The 21,360-nt window shown below is 45.4% G+C and overlaps 3 protein-coding genes across 5 annotated transcripts in view; 2 read left to right on the plus strand and 1 right to left on the minus strand.

Annotated features, from left to right (window-relative positions):
* Positions 1–814: 814 nt before the first annotated feature.
* Positions 815–2,360, minus strand: pdcd2l (programmed cell death 2-like). The gene has a single exon (XM_062535609.1). The coding sequence runs from the start codon at positions 2,285–2,287 to the stop codon at positions 1,196–1,198; it is 1,092 nt and encodes a 363-aa protein (XP_062391593.1). The 5' UTR covers positions 2,288–2,360; the 3' UTR covers positions 815–1,195.
* A 105-nt stretch (positions 2,361–2,465) lies between these two features.
* Positions 2,466–7,803, plus strand: si:ch1073-224n8.1 (zinc finger protein 316). The gene is made up of 2 exons (XM_062536552.1): positions 2,466–3,634; positions 3,929–7,803. Exons 1-2 carry the CDS (start codon positions 2,923–2,925, stop codon positions 5,128–5,130), a joined length of 1,914 nt encoding a protein of 637 aa, XP_062392536.1. The 5' UTR covers positions 2,466–2,922; the 3' UTR covers positions 5,131–7,803.
* Positions 7,804–14,447: 6,644 nt separating this feature from the next.
* Positions 14,448–21,360, plus strand: part of ltbp3 (latent transforming growth factor beta binding protein 3) — a 54,289-nt gene continuing 47,376 nt past the window's right edge. For all 3 annotated transcript variants that reach the window (XM_062536553.1, XM_062536555.1, XM_062536554.1), the window contains exon 1: positions 14,448–15,127. In XM_062536553.1, the coding sequence (XP_062392537.1) occupies positions 14,884–15,127 (244 nt within the window). In that variant the 5' untranslated portion in view covers positions 14,448–14,883. The remainder of the gene's footprint in view (positions 15,128–21,360) is intronic.

Here is a 21,360-nt window from a genome sequence, read left to right on the forward strand (position 1 = left end):
GGTGTCTCTCTCTGTCTACAAAGAAGGCGCATCTTCCAAGGATACCTCCTATAAAGTGCTACTGACGACCTGACACACCTGACTTAGGTTGCTTTCACGGTCCGTTTAACTGGACTGGACCCGGGTGCGGTTACTTCTACCGTAGTTGGTCTGTGTTCACATTACATGTTTGTCTGCGCACCCGGGTCCGTTTGCGTCATAAGCACCATGCTTCTAGACACGAACTTCTAGAATTCTGTTTACAAATATCAACACAGCAGAAGGCAGTGCAATGAAGAAGACAAAGGTAAAGATTCTTCAGAATCTTTGGAACGTTTGCTTAGCAACCTGCTCCAGCGTTCTAGGGAACTGGACCCCAGACCACCTTTTCAGGCGGACCCGGGTCCGGTCCCGGGTCCGCACCCGAGTTCGGTACGGTTGCGTTCACACAATAAAAAACAACCGAACCATCGGACCAAACGAACCCGGGTCCGGTCCAGAGGACCTAGTGTGAAAGCACACTTACCCTGCTCTATCCTCCTCCTCCTTCCACCACTCTCTCCTCCTATACGTTGACTAGTACTTATGCACTCCTACTAGCATTGACAGATGCAGTGGTAATTCCTGTTTAGGGTCTCCTTTGCTCTCCTTTGGATAAAAGTGTCTGCGAAATGAATAAATGTAAACATGAATTACAGAACATAGGTGATACATGGATGACCCATTAGTGACTGACTTCTAAAAACATACAAAGGACAAAGGAATGGATGACTTATTATTCTTTAGTCAATTTTCAGAAGTTACCATAACCAAATAAGGTGGAGTTGTGGGTAAAATGAGTTGGAGCGCTTTCAAACATCAAATAATATATACTTTCAGTGCAAATATCACTTTTAAAAAGCTGAAAAGATTACCTGGATAAATGGACTATTATCACAGTTTTGTATGAGGGCAAGACCAAAGTAAATATATGTTTTTATTTTAATTGTTCACACAAAAATACCCATCTGATATGTCAATGCCAGCAAATTTACACAACAAAACTGGACCGACAGTTAATAGCCAACATGATCCCTTTTAACATCAAAAGTGTTTTATTGTAACGTGGCATGGTCAAACTCAAACTTATAGGATAAATTCGGGCTGGCTTCCAACCTGGCTTTGTTCAAAACAGTCACAAGACACAAGCAGACTGTAAATAAAACAGTTGGGTGTGTTATTTAAAATGTTTTTGGTCAGGGTCTGCCTGTACAAATGCAAACTCCTCCATAGGTGAGTTTAAGCCTGATATCCAGCAACTGCTTTGGCAGGTGTAAACTAAAACTGTTCCAAACTCAATAGCCAGATCCAATTGTGGGTCACACATTCTGAGTAAACTGACCAGAGCTGGCATAAGCTGGAATTCAAATGTTCTAGAACTTCCACAGTGACAGCATGGTGGAACGATCTGTTTTACATCCAAAGGTGGTTTGGAGATGAACAATGGTGAACTATTTCTACAGTATCTTAAAACCTGTTCAGGACATAGGGAGATTCTCTTCATGAAACCTGTGAACACAGCATCCCCATGGCGGGCCTCTGCTTTCTCATACCTCTCTTGTCCCCCTCCCTCACCTGCCTTCAAGTCCATTGCAGTCGCACCCTCGCGTTGCTCATACTCTCGCAGCAACTCCTTAGCATGCTCCATGCCACAGTCCCACGCAAAGTCAGACTCCTCAACTACACTGACATAGAAGGGCTGAAACATTGGGCCCTCGAGCTTAGGATCCCCTCTCGAGCTAATACTGAGGCACTGTAGTTGACTGCTGACATCCGGAGCAGCTTCAGTAGAAAACACAGTGGCATTCTGTACAGTCTGAGTCTTACTGGCAGTCCATGTTTCACCGCCATCTTCTTCCTCGCCCCAGTCATCTGCATCATCACACCAGTCAGTGCTAGCCATGGGCGCTTGCTGCACTGCTGGGTCCTCAGCCCTTAGTCGCTCTGTAGAGGACTTGATGTCTGACTCCAGGCACTGTGAGCGCAGGACCCTCCAGCTGTCAGATTTGCCATGGCAGTCTGAGTTGGTGCAGGCAAATACATTTATGGTCCGATGATAGGAAGAGGCATCAAGAGGACAATATACCTGCACAACATGAGAAAGAGAAGAGCTACACAGAGCACACCTTGGATACTCCAGGGATACAGCAGGGAGCAGGTCCGGTTCACCTCCGACCTTGTTGGTCAGAAATGTAGACAGGTTTCTCCTCTTGTCATCAATAGCTCCGTCACAGAGTCCTATAAGTGGATTTTCTTGTGGTGTTGCCATAATAGCTAGAAATTGTCATAGTAAAGGGAGACAAACACGTGTTAACTTTAGAAGCTACACTCAACGTGGTGTAGGCTCATCACGCAGACGCAATAATATTTGTCATCATTGTGCGCCTTTGTGTATGCTTGATGTCATTGATCTGCGACACACTTTTACACCAATCAAAAGTCGGGATTTTTCTTCCGCTAGAATGTGCGCTGGCGCTGGTCTGTGCAGGCTATTTTGTTAACGTTAGTTATTTTATTTTCTTGAATTTAACTGAATTTGATGTTGCAGCTGTCAATAGGTATTTTCTTCAGTGTAAGACCACGAGGATCTTGTTCATTGAGGCTTTGAAAACGGGAAGGTTTACAAAGGAAACTACAGTGCAGCGTTAGCTGTCCAGTTGGGTAGTGCTAGGTAGGTAACGTTCAGTCCTACTAACAGTCTCTTGTTATCGTTCATCTATCGACACAACGTTTAGCACCATTTTATCTGAAATGCTGATATTGCGCCCCGACATGAACATTTTGACTGCATTTTACATTGTGTTTATCCGGATCTGTTGAACACCATCTCAGCAACGCACTGCTAGCTGGCTAACGGAGTTAGAGCAGTATCAACCTCGCCTAGCTAGCTAACGTTACTTCACCATGAGCACGAAACGGGCCAATTGTGGAGGCATAGGAACTCATTCACCATCAAGTTCCAACTCAACAGGCAGTGGTGTCTGTCGCAAGCAGAACACAGGCACTACTATGCAGTCCGGTGGCGGCTTCACCTTTGAGCCGAAGGGCGAAAGAGCTGGATGCGAATCCAGTGTCTCCATCTCATCATTGAAAAACCGTCTCGCCCCAACCATACGGAACACTCTCGCCGCTGCGGTGGACACACTTCTCGGTGAGATGGTTCTCGTGTTAACCGAGACGCAGCAAGACCTGGTGTCTAAGGAGCAAGAAAACGAGAGACTTAAAGTACGACTTGAGGTGTCAGAGAGAGAGATGAAGACGCTTCAAGATTGTTTGTGCAGCGCCCAGAAACTCATCGACCAACTCCAAGGTCCCTTTGGTGGGACCCCCAATTACGGGCAACAGTTTTATCCCACCTCTCCTCCGGGGTCTCTTAATCCTGGACTTGACAGGTCCCGAATGGGACATCGGATGCCGAACGGGCCCGATGCTCGTTGTTATGGTGTTGAACCAGACTACGGAGGTAACATAGGTGATGCTTCAATGGGATACGATTCCCGGGACGACTACAAGAACTGCCATCTGTCCATTCAAGCGGATGGTACCGTAACCAATCACATGTTTGACTCCATGACGGTAAACTCTCAAGGAATGTCATCAGAACTCCACAGGCCAGGTGAGCAGCCCTTCTCGCTTTTGTTTTCATTTCATAGTTTTGCAGATGATATGATCACGTTGTAAATTAAAATTATAATTAAAAAAAGTATATTATTTTAACCTGAAGAAGGCTGCATAGAACGTTTCAATGATGATAAAGTTACATCTGATTTGTTAAGGTATTAAATGATAATCAACTTTGAAAGATGTGGCCATTATGGTTTCCAAACCAGAAGTTGAATGACTATTGATATCTCCTGTCTGAAGCGGAAAAAAACTGTCTCGACCTAACATTGTTATTGCTCCGCTCTAGATGTTGGAGTGGAGGTGAGGAGACACCCTGAGGGGCCAGGCCTGGGCCCCCTGCCCCCATCTGGCCACCGGCTGACGGTGAAGGAGGAGCAGGGTCAGGCCTCGGGCCCACTATGTCGCCGGGGAGGCCGGGAGCCAGGCTCTGGAACTGGGGCACCGGGAGGGGGTGAGACGGAGCAGACCGCTCAGAGTGTTGGTGAGCTGGGCTGCATCCACGTGGTGGAGGAGGAGGGCGGGAGTGGCGGTGGAGGCGCACGCCGCGGCTACCCGCAGACGCACCCACCTCAGCCCGGTCCTCACAACGAGGCCTCCACCAGCGCCGGCCAACGCGGCCACGCCGGGCTCAGGAGCGCCCAGAAGACGACGACGACCACGCAGACCACGCCGACCCGGGGGTCGCCCGGGACGGCGACGGGGGGGCACGGAGGGAGCACGCCGGGCCGCTCGTCTCTCGGGGAGCGAAGCGAGGACGGGATGGGGGCCAGCGCCGCCGGGGCGATGACGGGGACGAACGCGGACGGCGGCGACCGCCCGCACCTGTGCCTGGAGTGCGGCAAGACGTTCCGGCTCATCTCCAGCCTGAAGAAGCACGTGCGCATCCACACGGGCGAGAAGCCGTACCCGTGCGGCGTGTGCGGCCGGCGCTTCCGCGAGTCGGGCGCGCTCAAGACGCACCTGCGCATCCACACGGGCGAGAAGCCGTACGCCTGCTCGGAGTGCGGCACGCGCTTCCGCCACCTGGACGGCCTGCGCAAGCACCGGCGCACGCACACCGGCGAGAAGCCGTACGTGTGCGCCATCTGCGGCAAGCGGCTCAGCCGCCTGCAGCACCTCAAGCACCACCAGCGCATCCACACCGGCGAGCGGCCGTGCGTCTGCCCCTGCTGCCACTGCAGCTTCAAGGACCCCGCCAGCCTCCGCAAGCACCTCCGCACCAGCCACCCGGGGGACCCCGCCGCCGCCACCGTCACCGCCACCCAGGACGGGCCGCTCGGCGGCGGGTTCAAGGAGGACCCCGAGGGGGGTGCTGCTGGTGGTGGCGGTGGAGGCGGTGGCGGGGGTGGGGGCGGTGGGGCAGGAGGGGAGGACGACCCTCTCCAGGGCTCCATCGGCTCGTCCCCGGGGGCGGCCATGCGGTTTGGGATGTGGGGCGAGGAGGAGGAGCAGGATGAGGAAGAGCAGCCGGTGGTGGACTGTGTGTGAGGAGGCAGGGTTTGGGCTCCATAGTCCGTACGCGCAAACACACACCTGCACTGATGTGCAGATATGTGTATGTGATGTCAATTTTGAATCAGTGGACAGGCACCTTGTTCCATGTATGTATGTATATTCGTGTGTGTGTGTGTGTGTGTGTGTGAGCTTGCTTTAGTATTTATCCTACTTTAGCACCTTAATGATTGGGTCAGACTGTAAACTCTCCCAGTTATCTCCTGGGCCTTTGTATTAGCGGTAACTTGGGTGGTTTATGACGGCCCACTAAGCATATTTCACCCTCTGGGAGTGAAAATGTTACGTAACCAGCTTCTTATTTTTGTTCTCAGTGAAATGTGTTCATGTCATGCAAATCATAATAACCATCATGATGTTTTCGTCCAGCTCAATCATGGCTTTGTAAAAAAGATCTCAATACACATTGTAAATATGGTTTTGTTCTCAGATTATCTGAGCAGGGAAAGTTTCTGTTGTGGAAATTTGCCAAATTTATGGAAGAGAAATGAGAAGGTGATATCTGCCAAAGTATTTTTTAATGTTGGCTTAAAAGCTGTGCAGTTGGGTCTCCCAACATTGTAAGCACAATAAATGTTAAACATTGAAAATGAATTCATGCCTTCCTTGTCAGCAGTTCAGAGACTGTAGATGTTTGGTTATAAACTGGCACAATTGTGTTAGAATGTCAAGAGGGATGTTCATGCTCCTGTAATTTAGCAAAATTTGGACCCTCATTTCCCACTGGCAATTAAGGCTGTTTTCATATTTAGTCCATTTTGTTGGTCCAAACTCGAGTGCAATTATCCCCCCCTTCCCCCCATTTCCTACCCCCTGGTCTCCTTTCACATGACATTTTTTGGCTGTGAACCAAGGTCTGTATATGTCACCGTAAGGAATGCACAGCTTTTATTTACTAATGTTGCTTGGCAACAAAACAAGGGACAAAAAAAATGGAAAGCGTCACTTCTCTCCTTCATTGAGATGCTTGGAGGTACCACTTACTATGCATCATAATTTAGCATTTTGCCTTTACTTGGTACCTTCTCATTGAACAGTGATATATTTACTGGAGGAAAATTTAGATCTATCGGTGGTCATCTGACTGCATTTACATGCACTTTAGTATCCCGGTTACGATTGGGGTTTTGAAGTATCCCGGTTACGTATTTGCACATGTAAACATCATACTACGATTTCGGAACCCCGGATAAGCCCTTATCCGGTTACGAATATCCCGGTTATGCTAGGTGGTGTACTCCTAGAGAAACCAGAATACTATATACTGTATGATCAAAATCGGGATAAGCCTCATAACCGGGATACTAAAGTGCATGTAAATGCAGTGACTATTACCTCTCGGATTTAAATTCGCTAGATTTCGCACCAAATACATACGTAGCCTAGATCTCTGTCTGGGATCCCTACATCCCACTTCTTTCACCCTGAAGGAAGCGATCCAATAGCTGAAGTGAGCCTTTGTCTGCACCAAAATCTGTTGTGAGAAAGCAGCCGCCTCAGCGTGTGAATAATTAATGTGAGGTGTGAATGCATCTGCCCAGAAATGCATTCATGAACATATGCATTTGTGTTCATGGTGAAGCTTTCATTTGCGTGCGTGCGTGCGTGCGTGCGTGCGTGAGTGCGTGAGTGTGTGTATGTGTGTGTGTCTGCATGCATGTTGTGATGCAGCCACTGAGAGTAATGTGCCTGTAAGAGTGTCCAAGAGATCAGTGTTCCTCTCCCTGTAAATTGCCTTAAACTCAATCCGGTCGTCTGGTACCTGCACATATTAACTACAAAAAAACATTTATTTACTTGACATTGAACCATCCTTTTAGTAGCCCAAGCAACTTACCCCTGTCGCATGGATTACAGATATAAAGAATACAGTGGATGGAGCTTCTGTTCTACTTATACACCTTTTCAGATCGTATTCAACCAGCAGAATGCCGTTTTCACCACATTGTTTTGTTTTCCCTGCTGTGAGCAGATTGCTCCGTTTTGATTGTCATCATATGAATTTGGATCCACCTGTCGGAAAACTCTCCTGATTGATATGAAGGCATTGACCTCTTCTGCTGGGTTTCTCCTGTATGTTACTATCACGTGGAAGTAGTACATCACTCTGAATAATCATAAGCACCAACTTCATTTTCAAGGGTTGACAGGGTGTTTTTAAGATTGAAGACTGTTTCTTCAGTGGGTGAATATATTGTACTATAATACATACTCTTCACAAAAATAACTGCTATGGGTAACTTCAGCCGAATGGAGGCATACATTTTTTCTAGGTGTTTTTTGGTCCTTAATATAGCTACACACTGTTCATCGTAAAGTAGTGCTTTGGACTGGAGGGAGATGTAGCAGACACAATTATACAGGGTAATGTTTTAATCCTTGGGTTAACATTCTTTACTAAGTACTCATTGTTAAAGCAGCCATCAAAGAGCTTGCTTCAAGCTATTAGCTCACTGAATCGGATATGCATGGCATGTAAAGTGTGTGAAACTTAGGCCTTTGCTATACTTTGATACCAAATGTTTGCCGTTACTAGTCATTTCACACTGTTAGTGTTGGACAAGCTGGACTGTTTTCTTTTATTCTGATGCTTTCATAATGATTTGTTTAAAAAGTGCATACATTTGAGCAGTAAAATATAAAAAGCCATTGGTGGATTTTTTTTTTTTAATTCTGTACGAAAGTTAGAACATTTATAATGAACACACACACACACACACACACACACACACACACACACACACACACACACACACACACACACACACACACACACACACACACACACACACACACACTTACTAGTAGCGCTAGTAGTTCCCATTAGTATCTCTAGACTGTGCCATGGTGCTCTTTTCTGGAACTAAAATGCCAAACTTTCTCCAGACTACTACTTAGTCTATATTTGTGTGTATTTTGGGCAGTTCAAGTATTAGCTAGCCTTCTAGTTTTAGACCAAAACCCCATACTACCAGTTCAAATTGTAGTAGTCATATTGAGGATGGGTGTTAACCTACTCTGTTAAGCCTGTCTGTTATCCATCAGTGTGATAGAGAGAGAGAGAGAGAGAGAGAGAGAGAGAAAGAGAGAGAGATCCCTACCATCTGATACGTTGCAGCCGAGGTCTTGCCACAGGAAACCATTTTTTTGTTGTTGCATTTAAGATAAAATGATTTCAGTGTGACAAGGGGACAGTCAAATTTGGCTGTGCTCTTCCTTGCCTGTCATGGCCACAGAATGGAAATGATCACAGGCAAATTAGAGAAGTGTATAGTTTATACCCATTTATTATACTCCATCCCCTGTTAGAAATCTAGCAATACACCTGGAAAATGCATAAAGATGTTGGCTAGAGTGAAGCCAGTTATGCAAAATCAAAATCACAGCTCAAACAGCATCAAAATAACAGCCTATTTTTTCCTATAAAGTTTTCAGAGCATGCTCTGAAACACCATGAGGAAAAGGAGCTAAAGTTTTTTTTATTATTATTTTAACTTAGCAGACTTTACCAAACCGTTTGAGAAACGTGATGTAATTGAAGAGTGTACGGTGTGGCTTCTGATGACACCACTAGGGGGCAGGCAAGTTGCATGCATCATTAGTCCGTGCCAATGCTATCGGAACTTGCGTTTAGGCTGAAAGTGCCTGTTTTTAGTAGAATTATGGAGTCCTAAACTAAACAAAATTTAAATTCAAAAGGATTTTAGTCTGGACTACAGGCTTAGTCCATGTACAGGAAACTGAACCATGGGAGTTCAGTTGGGGAGCTAGAGGACATATGATTACATGCAACATCAATCCGTAGTGTCTGAAACTTGTTTTACTACTTTGTACTAGATAAATAGATCGATAAATAGATACTTTATTGATCCCCAATACAAGGGGAAATTCAATACTACTTTGGCTGTCCAACAGTACCATGGGGTGGCATTGATGGAGGCATTGAACTTGATGTGAGGTGCCTGATTGAGATTTAGAACAGCTCTTGTCTTCGCCTAAGCATTAGGCCCCAAAGGGATTTGACATTTTCCCTTAAAAAACAATTTTCGTGGTTCTCACAAAAGTGTTAGGTATGTAAATAAATTTGGCAAGGACTTGGTTGGCACAAAAATCATTAAACCAGACACTCACACACAGACAGTAGAAGTGGCTTAGACCAAAAGACCAAACTATTCAGGCACGCCCAGTCTCTCTCTCTCACTCACTTTCTCACTCTTTCTCTCACACACACACACACAAACACACAAACACTCCAAAATAAACAAATCCAAGTACACATTTGCCATATAGTGCAGCTGAGTGCTCTCACATGTAGATGGTTATTATGAGCCAGCTGTAGAAACTCCACACAGAGGTTGAGAGGTGACGGAGATGACTTGTGAGTCACAGGAAGTGACATCAAGCCTGCTGCCATTCGACTGGCACCCCCAGACCAACGTTATGGAAAAATAACAGTGGCAGTAAGAAGTCAAATAAACAAGAAATCAACGAGACCACAAACCAGAGAGAGACACGGGCAGAAATGTGCGCACACACACACACGCCCTCACACACACTCACACACACACGCAATTTCGCCCTCGCGCTCTCTCAGCCATACCAGACACAGCAGCCCTACCCGGTGGTGACTGTGTGCCCACATGCCCAGCCAACTGTAATTACAGTCTGTTTGTGTGTGTGCGTGCGTGTGTGTGTGTGTGTGTGACGTCAGGCGTGACTCCTGTAGGTCTTCCCTTTCCAGCTCCTCTGCTCCAAATCACACACTCTCCTCCGACACACACACGTCAAATCGGCACTCCACCCCAGACCAAAACACAATCTCAATCTCATCAGACAGTGCACTGTATTCTGGGATGACTTTGTGCAGTGTTTCTTCAGGAAGCCACGTCTCAAATATTGTCCGCAAAAAGGATGTTTAGGAGAGGCAGTATAGGATTACCAAGCATGGTGACGTACTCTTGCGTGTATAGCTATTCAGTGTTATATTAGTCAGTCTGTTTCCACTGCGATGGGTACATTTTCTCAAGCCAAGAGCTAAGATCTATGCGAGCCTTAAGATCAAGTGTGTTGAATAAGACGTTCAGTGAAGTTGTGATAATAGGAAGGATTGTGGCATTAATGTTGTGAAAATGATAGCAGTATGGTAGGCTTAGGAAACATGTTGTTAGGACAAGTTTACTTTTGCCTACAAAATGAAAATAAGATTTAGTTGTCAAAATAAATTACTTTTTATATTTGTTCACAACGACCGCGTTGTCTTTACAATTCCATGGACGGAATATAAAGGCTTTGTGCTTTTTGTAGATAATTGTTTCCTCAAGGGCTTTGATATGACACAGAGAATTATCATACAACAGAGAGCGTGCCCACACACACACTTATTCGTTTAGCACACTCTTATCCAACGTGGCTTATAGTACAAAAACACACTTCCAATTGTGTTTGTGTGTATAATCCATTGAAAACACATACATCTTTTCACACAATCTCCTCACATTCATTCTAATCAACATCTCACCCCAGCTGTATGCCTATAACCCTGACACATAGCCTGTCCAGCTGGCGCTGTTTGAAATGAAAAGGCTGTGTATTCTCAGGCCCAGTGGGCTTTCTGGTCGCGTGCCAATACAGTAGCACCTCACAGACTCACAGTGAGCAACATTTACTGTTGGAGATTTTCACACGTCTCTGTCAGCAGTCGTGGGCTGCCTGTTTACAATGTCAGGGCCAGGAGTTAGGGCATACAGTGTGTGTGTGTGTGTGTGTGTGTGTGTGTGTGTGTGTTGTGTGTGTTGTGTGTGCACGCACGTGTGTGTGTGTGTGTGTGTGTGTGTGTGTTGTGTGTTGTGTGTGCACGCACGTGTGTGTGTGCACGCACGTGTGTGTGTGCACGCACGTGTGTGTGTGTGAGTGTGCGTGCATGCACATTTATGCGTGTGCATGTGTGTGTGTGCGCATTTTAATTAAGTAGTCCTGTAGTGGGAGTAATTGAATCAGAATCAGAGTTGGTGTTTGTTTGCATGGCTTGGGTGTGTGTGTGGGTGAGAATGTGTGAGGGTTTTGAGGTTGTCACCACCTCCCTCAAACCTACCCACACACATGCATGCTTCTGACAGCACAACAGGGATGTTTTAGCTCTGGACTTTATAATCCTGTAGGACTAAACAGCAACACACTGGTGCCCCCATTTAGACTGGTGCCCCCATTTACCTCTGAAGTCCACATTTGAATTGGTGCACTAGTCCAGAGAGTACTGTCAGTTAAGCTTTTTTATGGGACAGCTGTGATTGTGCATTTGTGTGTGAGAAGGCTGCCGATGTTTACTAGTTGACAAGTTTTTCGTAATAGTTGTTGACTAGTCGCCTTGTCGTCGTCGCTGCTCGCTTTTGGCAGAGGGTGTTATATCATTAGATGGTTATCCATGGCAGATGTATTGTTATTGTACTGTAATACAGCTGTATACAATTTCCATGTGACAATGGAGCGAGTCTCATATTTAGTTAAGTACTTCCAAACATAAGAATGTCTAATCCGCTTAGCCTTCAACCATTTTGTCCACAACTAGTGTGTGAGTTTGTGTGTGTGTGTGTGTGTGTGTGTGTGTGTGTGTGTGTGTGTGTGTGTGTGTGTGGGTGTGAGTGTGGGTGGTGGGTGGGTGTGGGTGTGTTCATATAATTCATATGTGCATGCCATGTGGAAATATGTTCTTGTACCATGTGCCATCCTGTGAGCTAATGTCTCAGCAACCTCTCAGTCCAAAGCTGTTTTGGCTGGAACATTTGAGGGGCCTCATAAAACTTCTACAGTATATCAGCTCATATGACACCCAGTGAGTTTTGAGATCATTCAGGCAATAACACTGGGCTGCCTGCCCCCGCCCATTTAAGTCCGCACACACCCACCCACCCACCGGTGAATCCATTGTCATCTTGCCTATTTTTAGGCCATGACTTGTGTTCTAACGCATGCATTTCCCTTCATCTTGCTGAATGCCGATGCGGTTGGGGAAGGGTACCTTCACAAAAAGTGTTCAGATGTGTTTGGAAATCAGTGTGGACACACTCGGTGGTACGCACATTACCACTGATATTTTTTTAATCAAGAAATTACATTTGTTTTGAAAGTTGGGCTGTGGTTCCCAAAGTGGGGTTCAAAAGACAGCAAGAGGGGACACAAGATGATTTTCAGAAAATTATCTGTAACAACTATTAGAAATAGCATATTTTAGCCAATACCACGTAACAAAAGATAAAAAATAGTTACATTTCAAATAAAAGCATCTCTTTTTAGGTATTATGCTTGTGTCTCAATAGCCTTATTAGTGTGTGTGCTGTGACGCACAATATTTGTATCTATCACCTCCAGGGATAGTGGGGGTCGCAAGTCACTAGCACCTTTATTTTGGGGGCCTTGGATTGAAAAGTTTGGGAAACCCTGCTTTAGAGTCAGACTATATATCTGTTCAACACTTTCTCATAATCATAACTATAACATACTTACAACTTAACCATAATCAGAACTATAACATACGTACGACTTACCCATAATCAGAACTATAACATACTTACAACTTACCCATAATCAGAACTATAACATACTTACAACTTACCCATAATCATAACCATACAGTCGCATAAGTTATTAAGGCAGAGGAATGACACTGCTACTGTGTCAGCCTAGGGCACACTACTTAGAGGATGACTGATCCCGTATACTAAGGTACAGGGTATAGACATACTATGAGGCAAGAGTAGTGGTATGGTTAGCCTCAAGTTTGAAGTACAGTACGTCCAAATTTGACAAACAGAGGTCAATGTTCCTGGCTTACTTTTTTTCTTTGAATTTCTAAATTCCAATTTTTTTTAATATAAAAATGGTCAATTATTTGCTAATAGCAATAAGGCATGTGCCACAAACATTTGCTTCTACTTGCTTTGACAGGCTGTAGACTAAACTTATCTTGTTTCATAGTATCATCGTACACCCCTCTGGTCTTTTGTGTGTGTGAGAGAGAGAGAGAGACTAGAAATGTGTATCTTGCCTGTGAAGTATTTCCATGTGAGAAAGAATATATGTTTGCCATTGGGGCCACGTACATCTCCGTGCTGCTAATGTATGTATGTGCGTGTCTTTCTGTTTGCGTACGTGTGTGTGTGTGTGTGTGTGTGTGTGTGTGTGTGTGTGTGTGTGAGTGTGAGAGAGAGTGTGGTGCGTGTGTGTGTGTGTGTGAGTGTAAGAGAGAGTGTGGTGCTTGCGAGTGTGTACATACAGTACAATCTTTTTCTCTCTCTCTTTCTCTCTCTCTCTCTGTGTATATTGGCAGTGGATGGCGCTGTGTGGCAGATGTATGAGACTCTGTGAACCTTCTCCAGGCTGATGCAGTCATTTCCTTAGCGACTGAAGTCAAACATTCTCACTTTACGCAGATGCAGTGACTCAGTCCTCCTCCCTCACTAACACTTTCACTGCTTTCCTTCGTCAGTGTCCTGCTCCCAGACTAATATGCACTTCAACACTGGGGCCCCTCGTCCAAATTGTGCAACTGTCATCAGAAAATAATTGGAATTATCCTATCCACTCTAGCTTCAAGTAATATCAAAATACCATTAACATTTTCTATTGTCAGGAAATGTCTCTCATTTTACCTGGGCCTAATAATTATCCCAAGGATAGTTCTCCATAAAGCAACAGATTAGGCTACATTGTTACGGCTAGCTGAACACAAATATATAATGTTTGAATTTATTTTATTTTGTTGGACATTGTCTGATATGGTTTTGTATCTCAATAGTTTGATAGTTTAAGTCACATTGCTGTCCTAGACTACTTCGAACCCCGCAATTCATGTCACTATCATTATCTCTAAAGAAACCACAGCCGGACACATCCCGCAAGAAACGTATGCCTACAATCAAGTCAAAGCCCACAGTCCATCCACAGGCTCCGTAGAACACTCCCTTCAGCCTCTCGTCTGGCAGCGTCCTGAGTCATAGACGTCGGCGTAGGAGGCGAAGGACTACCGCTGGTGTGTCTCACGGAACCGAAGTAGCGGAGCGACACGCACAGCTGGCCCGCCATGGTCACTGGTTTTTGGTGGGAGTGGGGTTGAGGTGAGGGGGGGACACGGGGGGGGTTGCGAGCAAAAGAACCAACAACGAAACCACTTTCAGCCCAGCTCCTGCACTGGCTGGCCCCTGGCCAACTCGGCTTGGAGTGGGTTGGCTCCTCTTCCTCCATCTCCCCTCCCTTCTTTCCCAAACTCAGATACGCACACACGAGCCATCTACGCGCGAGCAAAGAGAAAGACGAATGAGAAAAAGGGAACTTTTGGGATAAACTGTGTTGGTTGAAGAAAGGGCTTCTCGTCGCTGGATATTCGTTTTCAGATGGTCTTCGGTTACTTATACGTCTTTTGTAAACTTTTCAAAATGTGTCACGTTCTTGACAAGTCACTTTTAAGCAGCGGGGAGACGTAAATAGTTGTTTATTGTCAACGTAGACGGGAACAGTTAATACCATTTCGTAGACTATCTTTTCAAGTACTGGTAATTTAACTTCATTCTCCCCCAATTATCATCGAAGTAGAATAACACGTTAGTCTCGCTCTAGCGTGTTGCGTTGTTGTTGTTTGTTTGTGCTTTCCCCACTCGTGGATCTGGCAAGGTTCGGCTACCTTGTGACTCCGTGAATGCCCCGTTTTCTCTCGGTACAACGGTGAAGGATGCCAGAATGCCTTCGCTGATCATCTCCCATCTGCTCGTCATCTGGCTAGCTGTCCAGAGGTTGGCCCTTTGCGCCGAGCGCGCTTCGACTCGGGAGCGCTTCAAAGTGGTCATCGCTCCACTGATCTGTAAACGGACATGTCAACGGACGGGTCAGTGTCAAGACACCTGCGAGCAGGGCAACAACACCACCCTGATTGGAGAGAACGGACAGTCTGCTGACACCCTCACTGGCCGGGGTTTCAGAGTTGGTGAGTTGGAAACTGCCCTCACAGCGCACACATTCGCCAAAACGCCCAGCATCAATTGTGTTGCAACCTAGAGTTCTCAGTTGTTCTCATACCCAGGTGGTGTTCTGGTAAAGCGATCTAGAATGTTCTGATGACTTGAATAACATACTTTATGCCAATCAATATAGTTTGTATATTCATATCCAACGTGGGCAATCTTAACAGGTATAGTATTGTGTAGCCCATTATATCTTCTTCTTCTTCTTCTTCTTCTTTTTAAAATAATATTCTGGGTGGTCATCTCAAAGGTTATCTCTTGGTCCACGTGCTGTTTCTTGTAAATGAGTAGGCTAACTCCCGTTGCATTTCCTTACCCTTGTATTTTTTTCCCCTCATCAAGCCTTCCAACAACACTTGTTTTATTGTTTCCTGAATTCTGGTGTAAACGGTGGCATTTCTTCACAAGTTGTGCTTTTAACTGCTCAATTAATTGTTGTTCCTCGTGGGGTGCAGATAAGCATATTGGTCAAATTGCTCCCATCTGCAGAACCACAGAGGTACCACAGGCCTAGGTCTGCAGTGCTCCACATAGTCTTACAGGACCAGCTTAGTATGGGCCTATATTAATTTAAGTTTAATAAGTACAGAACCCATATTATATGAGTCATAAATGATCACACTCATTTCTCTAGCTTTTTGTTGACTTTCACTCTTTTCTTGGAGCCCACCTTACCCTGTGGACGGTGTAATGGTTTTTGCATATTGTCTGTCTGGCAGTGACTGGACCTGCGTGCTGTATCAGATTGGTTGTGGAGAGGCACGGTGCCACAGAGTCTGCCCAGGGGTCTGCTTAGCACAGCCCCTCTTATTCAAACACACACACACACACACACACACACACACACACACACACACACACACACACACACACAAGTGAACATATTCCAAGTCCAACTATTCTGCATGAAGTCATACACTTCCAACTGTCCAGCCAAAACAAAATAAAGAGTGCTGTGTGTGTGTGTGTGTGTGTGTGTGTGTGTGTGTGTGTATTTCTCTCTCTTTCTCACTCTCTCTCTCTCCCTCTGTATGTGTGTGTGTGCGTGTGTGTGTGTGTGTCTGTGTCTCCGTGTGTGTCTCTGTGTGTGTATGTTAAGGGAAAGGAAAATAACTGATAACTGTGTGCGTAGGCTTGAGCAGCATGTGAAGTGTGATTGATGGCTGGAGATGCCTGAATGAGAGGAATGATGCTGCCAGGGTGTGTGTGTGTGTGGGTGTGCACTGTGATTATTTGCCAGGCTTTCTCATTTGCAATATTGAACCTCAGAAGCGGCAGATACAATTTGGGCTGTCTGCAATCCAGGGACATTATTATCGCGTCACTTATTTCCTCTCTGCAACTTTCCCCATTTCCTTCTTTCTTTCTTCCTTTCTTTCTGTCTTTTCATTCCCTCCTTCATCGACCCTCTCTCTGCATGTCTTTCTTGCTCTCCCTGTGTTTCTCTCTTCCTGCCGGTCTCTCTGTCTCAGTTTAACTCTCTCCCTGTCTGCCTCTGCTCGTAACCAAAAGCCCCTAATTATGTTGCCGAGATGAAGATTTGCTCTCGACTTGTGAACAGGGCCCAAAAATAAACGCCCCGCGGTAAAAATAAATGAGGAAACTGATTCACCGGCCGTGAAAGCTACTTTTATGGCGATGCGTGTGCCCCTGCCGGCCTTGAAGATTTTCGACTGTGAGGCACTGTGGTCAGGGGGGAGGCTCGGGCCGTTTGAGTTGCCGCCGTGCTGGCCACTGCTCACCCCTCCATTTTCAAAACAACACCAAAACTCGCCCAGCCTCCCTCCCCAGCGTCCCAGTCCTCTCTTGAGGTTGTTGTTCTCACTTTTATTAGACCTTCCAGTCCTCCGAGAGCCGTATTGCGCGTCGCTTGCTGTCCGTCCTTCGCTCGTTTTCACTCTCGTTCTGGCCTCGTTTGATTTACGCTGGCCGTGGCATTAATGTAATTGTTTGTGTATATTTGAGACATAAATCCTGCTCTGTTGACCGTTCAAATGACCCGCGGGAGGAAATGGAAACATACCACAGTCTCCGCCTGCAATAGAACATCAAACATCTCCAGCGCTGTTTCAACTTTAAAGGCACATTAAGTCAGCGTTGCAGCATTCAGGGTTTCTGTGCCATGCTATGACATATGTACTTGTAAGTTAACAAAAGCACTTTGGCTTTTCCTTTTCTTTTGTAACTGCTGTTTCAGTGAGCCGTTTCTTCAGTAAAACTCAACGGTTGCACTTAGTGACCTGTAGCGTATAGTATTGTTTTCTTAAATCACAGTATTGGTCAATGGGAACTGTATCAGACAGCTCAATGGGACTGCTGCTGCTGCTGCTGCTGCTGCTGTTGTACTGAGACTAACTGGACAGTTAAGTGTGTGTTTGTCCAGGCTTTTGTCCAGCTCTGTCCATATCTCTGCAGGGCTTACTCATGGCAATGTGAGCTAGGGCCTGAGTCTCTGGCAGCCCCCTCCAGTCGTCTGAGTGGTGTCACTGTATGTGTATTGCGCTAGTCATTGCATGATCTGCAGGTGATACATTAGGAAAGCTGAGCACTGCGACTGGATGGTGATGATTAATATGTAGGAGTATTGGAGGTGGTGCAGGGGGGAAGCTGAGGTCTGTTGTAAGTGTTGGAGCTGGAGAGTATTACGTGTCCAAATGCAGATGCACACACATAGGTACACACACACAGTGTCATGTAAAACACACACACACACACACACACACACACACACACACACACGTCTCTCTCTCTCCCTCTCTTTATCTCTTTTTTCATTCTCTATTACACACATACACACACACACACACACACACACCCCGACACACTCTATCTCTCTCTCTCTCCTTGGAGTCAGCACCAATGGAATTTTCTAGAATTTTCTTGCGTGTTAAAATGGCCGCAGCTGCTGGCAGAGGCACACAGAGAGTTTTCCAGGTCAGGCAGTACAGGCCCTGCGCCCAGTGGGCCTGTTAACCCCGAGGAGCCGATTAAAGAAGCCCCTGTATCACCTCCCCCTCCACAGAATAATCAATCTGACCGGGACGAGTCTGTTCAGCTTATTCAATCTCAAAAGTCCCGCAACTGTTTTCCGTAGCTCCAGTCCAGAGCATGGACTTCAATGCAATAAAGCTGGCTGCAACTTTATGCCCACATCAGATCAGGGCCCAATCCAGAGTGAGCTTCTATCTGCCTCAGTTGCTTATCGTAAACAATGCTCTCTCACTTCCTGTTCCTGTTTACATAATTGGATATTGGGGATGTTGCATGATATTATATTGGGATAGTCCACACAGTTATACCCTTGGAAATTATGATAGCAGATAGCGTTCCCTCTGTAGCTTTAATTAAGCTAATTGTAGCTTTTAAGCTTTGTCTGTTTATTTAAGTTTGTATACATAATGCTCTTACAACGATCTATCTTATCACAGATTTATGACAGTTAGCTGTTTTATTAGTGCCTGCTGTGCTCTTATTTGTGTTTGACAGGCTAGTCTGTTGGCTGTTAGCATGTCAGCTTGCTATAGTTTAAGAAATAAACTCTCAGGGCCAGATGTACTAACACAGCGCTAACAGCGAGTTTTTGTATACGCAGACTGCGAACGCTGTGCTTTGCTATATTGCGCGGAATTTACTAAGCTGTCACTTCATTACGTTAACAGCGGTCATCCCCGCCCGTTCCCGCCCCCTCTTCAACGCTAACTGCGTGTGTAGAGCTCGAACTACAAGCGCAGTTGAATATTGCAACATTAAAAAGAAAAGTTTAGCGATCATACATGATACAAAGAGATGTCAACGAGCTGCGACAAACAGAGTAGGCCTAGTAGTTCTAATAATCCACTTAAAAAATAGTCTACTTGTACTTATTCTACTACACGTAGACTAAGGATATGACTTAATGCTTGTCTAACAGATTGGGAAGTGTAGGCTATGTCGTGAAAGAGAAAACACGATTTTAGAGAGGCAAACAAAAGTTAAGGTTGCTTTTGACATAGTACAATGAAGAAAACTGATGCTCTGAATATTGATTCAGCTGTCTCCAAACGTTTTTTCTAATAGATGCATTTAACCGCAATTTGGATTACACCTGCTTTCAGAAGGCGGAAGTTTTTCAACGCAAAATAGACGTGCGCTGTTTTCATACATCTGGCGGAATACTTAATCAATCGCTATTAGCACCTCTCCTCCCCTGTACTTGCGCGTTACACCCATTTTCAGCTGCTCCGCCCAGGAATTAATATGCATGACACGGAAAAGCGCAAATAGCCATTCTCAGCTCCCACGGCAGGCAGTCTGCGCGTTTCTCTCATTGCGGCCGATTTGTACATACCATCGCCATGCTATTACGTGCACGTTACGCCTAAAATGTGCGCAAAACGTTAGTACATCTGGCCCTCAATGTCCATTTACCATTTCTGAAAGGAAATCACAAATTGTTATCGGTTCAGCCAGAAAGACCCCACGGGTCAAAAGGTGGTCAGTACTTGACCTGTAGTTGAGGGCAGAATCCATTTAGTCAACACATTGGCTAACTATTTGTGCAGGGTGAATTGAGATGATGGATGCAGGGGAGTGTCTGTGCAGAGGCCAAGCTGTCAGAAACCACTCCAGACATGGAGAAACACATTTTGTCATTTCATTAGTGCTGCCACATACAAGACAGCACAGATAAGCAGACACAAGCCAGGGATTTAGAAAAGCAGAATCTCTCCAAACGTCCATCAATCTGCTCCCTCTCTCTGTTCTTCCCAGCCCAGCACGGGTATTTTCCGATTTTGATTGACAGCCTTTAGGCCCTGTCTCTTCTTGAGCCTTCTGTTGGTTGAATTGTTTCAAATTGCTTCTCATATTTTACTGATGAAAACACATATGTACAGTATTTCACTACATCATTTTATTTTGGACACTTACCTTAATGTTGCCTTGCTTGACTCCACAGTCAACCAACTGCTCTAACTACCTGCTGTATCGTCTGTTCTGTCTGTGCACTCAAGCACTAAACGGAGCCAGAGGTAGCTGGTGTGTGGAAATGTTATGGTAAATGTAGTTTTTTCCCCCGAAATAACTGTTCCTCTTTTCCAGTTATTTGTGTAAATGTGTACATATCCATTATTTTGAGTGTGTGTGTGTGTGTGTGTGTGTGTGTGTGTGTGTGCATACTGTATGTGTGTGCATGCATGTTTATGTTTGCATGTAAATATTATGTAAATGTACATTCTTACCCAACTTCTCACTTTCAACAAAGTGCATACTGGTGAGGGAGTGAGTGTGAAAGATTTCACTAGTATGGGCTACATCAGAGTAGTTTCTCACTCTCTTCTCCAAACTCTCTCTCTCTCTCTCTCTCTCTCTCTCTCTCTCTCTCTCTCTCTCCCTCCCTCACACACCTACCCTGACAGTAGAGGAAATCCGCTGGGGTCTGATTCAGCTTAACCGTGGCAGCCAGCTTTAAATCAGCTGACAAAAGAGGAGTCTATAGTGGAAGGTAGTGCATACAGGTGCCCTTTGATCTGCCCGTATTGCCCAGATAGTTTATTTCTAAGTCACCACTGGAAGAAACACCCCACCACACTAAATTAAAATAGCACTAAGGAGGTCGTATGCGAAACTAGTCAACATCAACATGGCTAACACCGATAAAAGCCAGATAGCGTGTGTGTGTGTGTGTGTGTGTGTGTGTGTTTGTGTGTGTGTGTGTGTGTGTGTGTGTGTGTGTGTGTGTGTGTGTGTGTGTGTGTGTGTGTGTGTGTGTGTGTGTGTGTGGTGTTTTTGTGATCTGTCTATGTTTATCATGTACGTTTATGTTCAGTATACATATTTCCTGTGTGTGCGTGAGAGAGAGAGAGTTTTGAAAAGAGAGTGACGAGAGAGAGAGAGAGAGAGAGAATTTGTAGCAAAAGTTTGTAATTTTATTTTGCCATTTTGTGTCAGATACCCTTGGTCATAGGGTTGGTACAAACATCAGGAAATGTTGAAGGGCTGTGGAAGTCATGGAAGAGCTACATAGTGTAATGTTTTTGAGATTTCGTCTTCTTAAAAGAGAACTCAGTTCTCTTTTAAGTAGATGTTTTTCACAGATATCTGTTTCTGGAGGTCACCGAGTACTTTTATGAAGAAGAAACAAAAACAAGTCAGTGCTACCTAGCTGGTGTTGCTGCAGCCAACAGCTAGAGGAGCCAGACAGCTAACAGTGCACTCT

This window comes from Sardina pilchardus, chromosome 5 (genome assembly GCF_963854185.1).
Source record: "Sardina pilchardus chromosome 5, fSarPil1.1, whole genome shotgun sequence".
Classification (NCBI taxonomy): Eukaryota; Metazoa; Chordata; class Actinopteri; order Clupeiformes; family Clupeidae; genus Sardina; species Sardina pilchardus.

What these genes read in the sequence shown, in the direction of transcription:
- si:ch1073-224n8.1 (XM_062536552.1), top strand. Translation starts at nt 2,923, where the DNA reads ATGAGCACGAAACGGGCCAATTGTGGAGGCATAGGAACTCATTCACCA. An exon ending in ATCAGAACTCCACAGGCCAG is followed by an intron (nt 3,635 to 3,928) that starts GTGAGCAGCCCT and finishes GCTCCGCTCTAG; the next exon opens with ATGTTGGAGTGGAGGTGAGG.
- pdcd2l (XM_062535609.1), bottom strand. Translation starts at nt 2,287, where the DNA reads ATGGCAACACCACAAGAAAATCCACTTATAGGACTCTGTGACGGAGCT.